The sequence below is a fragment of the Montipora foliosa genome, chromosome 14, assembly GCF_036669935.1.
Source record: "Montipora foliosa isolate CH-2021 chromosome 14, ASM3666993v2, whole genome shotgun sequence".
In the NCBI taxonomy this organism is placed as follows: domain Eukaryota; kingdom Metazoa; phylum Cnidaria; class Anthozoa; order Scleractinia; family Acroporidae; genus Montipora; species Montipora foliosa.
The window spans coordinates 11,169,782-11,175,373 of NC_090882.1; the positions used below are offsets into that span (position 1 = coordinate 11,169,782).

The window sequence follows — 5,592 nt, forward strand, 5'->3', positions numbered from 1 at the left end:
GAGAAAAATGATCTGCAGCAGTACGTGTCTAGACAATGAAAAGTAATAGCTAAAACAGCAATAACTTCTCACTACTAATATTGACATTAAGGGAAGGCTTTAGCTCTTGAATGAACAAAGTCTCTTTAATTTTGCAGTGAAAGTCAGTTTTTCCGGACGCTAAAATGTCAAAGTGATCCCATTTAATGTCGTTGCCAGTGGTTTTCACATGATCAGCAATGGCTAATGAATGGTCACTTTTAGCTAGGGCCTTGAAATGTTCTGTTTTTCTGTCGTGGAGTCTTCGTTTTGTTTTGCCAATGTAGAATTCATCGCAGTTCCAGCAGATAGCTTTGTAGACGACCTTGGACCTCTGAGATCGGTTCAAGCGATCTTTGTATGGAAAAAAGGAGTTGATGCGGCGTGTGTTTTGGAATATGATCTTGAGATTGACGAAAGAGTAGAAATTGTATACGCAGGATTTCAGACGTTTCGTGACTTGGTTACTGTGAAGACCTAAGTAGGGTAACACGATTAAGATATCTTTTTTGGGGACTGTAGCTTGAACAGGGTTATTTGATTTGTTTTTATATTTGTTCAATACATCGTTAACGTTGAACGTGATAAAGCCTTGAGGGTAACCATTTTGCAACAGGAGCTTTCTCAGATCTTTAGTAGCGGCCTGTAATAAAGATGGCGAGGAGCAAATTCGGAAGCATCGATAGGTGAGAGTGCGGATGAGATCTAGACACGTACTGCTGCAGATCATTTTTCTCAGTCTAGGTTCCAGACCCCTATTGTTTACGATATATATATAGTCTTTAAAAATTGTAACGGTCACTTTTGAAAATGTGTGTTGACTAGCATACGAAACGTCAAGTTTTATAAAAATGCGTTGGAATACAATGTTTATCACCGCTCCTTGCCCTTCTATTTGTAATTAGTCTGTGGGTTCTTTTACGTCCCACAGGGTTATGAAGATCTGAAGGGTGGTGGGACGGGAGCCTATACGATTTATCGTACTTATCCGAGAACACTAGAGAGTCTAACCATTTGCAGATGTAATTACAAAGGCTGCACGTTCTCCTCAGTTATTTAAACGGAAACTGTCACGAGAAGCGCACGTGCTAGCGTCTTGTGAAAACTTGAAAAGTGTTAGAGTTGAATCGACAAATTCAAAATGGTGTCCACTGGGGAGGGCCATGGTGGACAAAGGAGAAACTACGGCGAATATACGTGACTCACGCGTGAATCCATGATGGCGGCTAGAATTTTCCGTGGGCTCGAGAGCAAACAAACTCGAGCATGCGCAGCTCATGACAGTGCCCCTTTAAAGACCCCGAATGTTGATCAAGCTGGAGTTTTAAGATAACCCACGACCTCCCCCACAGTAGTCCGATTCTTAACTAACTGAGGCCATTGAATGATGAATGATTAGGAAATCCTCTTGTTGGACCCATGTCTTCCCTGCCCTCTTGGTACCCATAATGTTGATCTGGTTGATTCTACCATATGCTTAGGAGTAGTATGTGGTCTTCGCATGTTGACTCGGGAAAGAAGCATTTCACACGCTAAGTTGGGCCATTAAAGAGAACGACAATTTTCCTCCAAAAGGGAATATATTTCAAAACTATTATTGCCAGCGTAACTTATGGGTAATATGAGAAAATTGTTGTCATCTGTAGTCGACTTTCCTGAGTCAAGACTGGCCCGCATGACACCTGTCTTACTAAATGTCACCGCTGCCCTAGCTTCCCTTATTTATACAAAAGATCCGGGCCATGCTGATGTTAATGAAATACGTGTACCTCGATACCACGAATCAACTCCTTTGAGATCCAGCTTTACTCTTCTAAAAGACTAAAAGAGTAACTTTTAGGTCTTCAATTAGAATCAGGCAGAAGTATCCCCTACAATACTATACTGAGAGCTCCAGTGGATTTGGAACTATTTAAATAGATAAGTGCAGGTGCCGGCACACCAGCAGTCTTTATCACTTGAAAGCCATCGATGAATTCTCTATCAAAAAAACATATCTCAAAGTGTTAAAAAATCCCAAAGTCGAGGACTGTGTTATTCTGTGGAGAGCTTTGGATTGACTTTGCTATTTTGCCGTGAATGATTTTGATATTATCATCGCTGAATTCTCTCTTTTAAAAGAAGCAATTCTCGTTACTATTAAGAAATGTGATTAAGAAAGTTATTGATAATTTCAGTTAGAACTATTTTTTGTCTTCATTTAGGTGTCTTGATTTTAAATTCATTCTCTTATTTCGAACGTGTATAAGACTCTTAACTTTTAATATCTATCGCTCATGCTTATGTTTCTACAAAAATCGTGTATTTGTTTGGTAGATATACATTAGCGATTTGCCTGTCTTTCCCAATTTATGCATCAAATAAAACATCGTATTTACTCGATTAAACGCCGCAGCGTTCATTAAATTTTGAGCTCGTCCGATGCGGTGTTTATTAAAGGGCGGCGTTTATTTATAACTCATATTTCTTAAATCCCTGACAACAATTGCGATGGATCATTTGTGAAAATTATTTAAAACAGAAACACGTTAAAAGTTCCAATGCCTGACACTTTTTGTTGTAACAGAATCGTAATTGTCTGGCTAGTGATCAACGTTCAGAGAGTAAACGTGTACTTGTTTTTGCTCACAATCCTCGAAAAAACGCTGCATTTTTACATAGTATGATTTTTATTATTGGGTGCGGCGTTTATTGGTATTTTTCCTTCCATCTGCGGCTTTTAATCGATTAAATACTTTATGCAATTTCGGATTTCCACTGGGCAAATGGCTATGCGAAATATTAATGTTCACATAGGGGCTAGTAAAATCCCGTTTTTCTTTTACAATCCTTCAAGTTACCGCAATTTAATCACACCGCACAGGTTTACGCCATGATCAATACATGTGTGTTAAATTCTGCGATACCATACAAAAAGGAATTCAATTTGTTTACTGTAATGTTAAATGAATGAATCAAGGATGGTCATTTTTTTTCACCGAGCGTCACGTCTTTGAACCACTTCTGAGTTCATTGTGAAACCTCCTTTACTCTGCTTGGCTTGCGGCTTTCTTTATTGCAGGCTTCAATTTTTTCCTTCGTAAACGTGCGCTTGGCAACTTTGCGAAATTCTTCAACTCGCCAGAAATATACCACAGGATTCAAACAAGAGCTGGCCGAGACAACAACTACAGCCATGCAGTGGGCTGCGGACGTTCTCAGATCCTCTTTATCCTGTACTGCACTTATTCCTGATGTTATTGCGAAGGGCAAGTAGCTTACAGCAAAGGTGCCCACCAATAAAAGCATCGTGTTTGCAGCGCACCGATGTTGGGGAACATCGACTTGATCATGTGACGGCGCGGATTTTCGAATTTGACAAGCGTGTTTTCGTACAGTTTTAAAAATTGCAAAATAACACAGCAAGTCAATGGTTCCGATCAAGATGGCCATCGCTGTGATTGCATAGCTTAATTCTCGATTTCGAGCCCCAAACCATAAAATTGTTATCACTATTAGCCATGTCGTCCAGGCGACAATTAACGATATTACCACACGCGCAGTCGTTACGACTTCCTTATATCTCAAGTGAAATCGAAGGGCAAGATATCGTTCAGTTATTAGACCCGATAACGTCAAGAATGAGATTCCACTAAACACCCAGCTTGCGTAGAAGTGAATGAAGACCACATAACAGTATTGTTCTATTTTTCCTAAAAGAAGCGAAATCTCAGCAGCAATGAAGGAAGGCTGAGAGAAAAAGCCGACGAAAAAGTCCGAAACAGCTAGCCAACAAAGCAATATGTTTTTTGGCTCATTTCGAAGGGATGGACTTAAATACGTTACTATGACCACCAAAGCATTTAGCAGTAAGGTTAAGATGGCTGTTATAAAGCTTAGCGTAAGGGCTGTAATCACCGTAATAACGTAAAAATTTGGTAAACTCTTTCTTGCTTGAATGTCCAAGAATGATTCCAGCATTTCGCAAACAGATGCGGAATCGTGTGTGCGGTTGATTAACCAGCCATAACTCATCGATGCCGTCTTGTTAGCCATTGATCTTCTCACTGTTTGCTCGGTTTCTCCAGCTCGATATCGATGCGTATGTTGCGCTTTTTGCTTGATAATATCAATGAATTGGTTCTAATATTGCTGGAAGACCAGGTGCCTCGTCATTGTCATTACTGTTCTTAACGCTGTAAATTCTCGACGAGTAAATCTGCACCACTATCGGAAGTAATCAGGAAATCCAAAAAAATTAAGACTCACTTGTCTTGCCTTGACAGCTACTCAGAAAAAAAAGAAAGACAAAAGAGACCTTTTAAATCAATAAAACAGCAAATATTGCTAAATCAACTAAAAGGTTTGCCCTAGGTTGATTGGATTTCGTATGCAATATTAAATTTATTTAATCTGAATTTGAGTTCGAAGTTTGGCCCCAAAACGAAAATCAGTTTTCTCGACAGACTAAAAAGAAAACAACAGGTAGAACTAAGAATTACAAAAAAGTACGGAGTCTTCTATTTTGCAGTTAAACGTCACCCTAGCTTGAGGCGATTAAGGCAAAACTTAAGACTCATTTTGTTTACAAAACGACTTCGTTAATGCGTTTTTCAGCCAGGGTCAGTTTACTATTTTAACACTAAACACTAAACTACGCTGAATTATTTTCTAGGAATATTTTACAGCTTTCAGGTTGCTAATTCCAAAAAGCTGTTCGATTTTGCATTGCTGGAAGGTTTCAACATTGACTTACCATTGCATGGTTCCTAGATCATGACCTTCGTACGTGGTACGTGTTAATTTTTAACTAAAGTGATTTCAGTTGTATCATCAACAGACGAATAAAAAAATTTCGTTTTCCTTTCAAAACGATGACCATCGGTGCCTCAATGATCGAAATTAACTGATCGAAGGGTATCCAGATCGACAAGACGTAGGAGTTCTCTCTTTCTCCGTTTGCATCCACGTGATCACACAGCCATGTTGGTGTACAAAAACAATAGAAAATGGCCCCACGAGTTTTGCAATTCCCAAAAGACATTTTACTCAATTGTTCTGTACATCAACATAGTCGCCTTGACGTCTCATGTAAACCTTCAATTAGTTCATTGTAGAAACATCCCTTCCGGGTGTAAAACAAAATGTCACGAAGCTCGTTTTCTTTTATGATGGTGCATTTGAACAACTCATCATGGCTCGATTCTATGCCATGTTTATGCCTCCGGCATTTATTAATGGGTACATCCTCTAGTAGATCCGCTATATCGTAATGAAATATTTTCATGGATAGTTTCAACACTGTGGATAATTATCAGCAAATAGTTCTTCATTAACGGCTAATAATCCCTTTTGTATTTGCAACGATTATTATTATTTTACAAAGCCCAGATGAAGTAATTAGAGCAAGAAATTTCAACAAAAATGAGAGAGCGAGAGAGAGAAGCAACGGCTTATCATGGAAAATGATGCAAACTTTAATGGATTTTGTATGAATGAATTAACTACATGATGCTGCACTAGTACTGTCCCTTGCAAATTTTCCTTCACCGCAAAGTTTTCATCCTCATTACAAATTTACAAAATCTTTTTCAC

General features: G+C 38.8%; 1 protein-coding gene across 1 annotated transcript; it reads right to left on the reverse strand.

Annotated features, from left to right (window-relative positions):
• Positions 1-2,174: 2,174 nt before the first annotated feature.
• LOC137985377 (adenosine receptor A3-like) lies at positions 2,175-4,925 on the reverse strand. The gene is made up of 2 exons (XM_068832971.1): positions 4,754-4,925; positions 2,175-4,283 (listed from the first exon to the last, which is right to left on the reverse strand). The coding sequence occupies exon 2, from the start codon at positions 4,051-4,053 to the stop codon at positions 3,028-3,030; it is 1,026 nt and encodes a 341-aa protein (XP_068689072.1). The 5' UTR covers positions 4,054-4,283; positions 4,754-4,925; the 3' UTR covers positions 2,175-3,027.
• Positions 4,926-5,592: the final 667 nt, after the last annotated feature.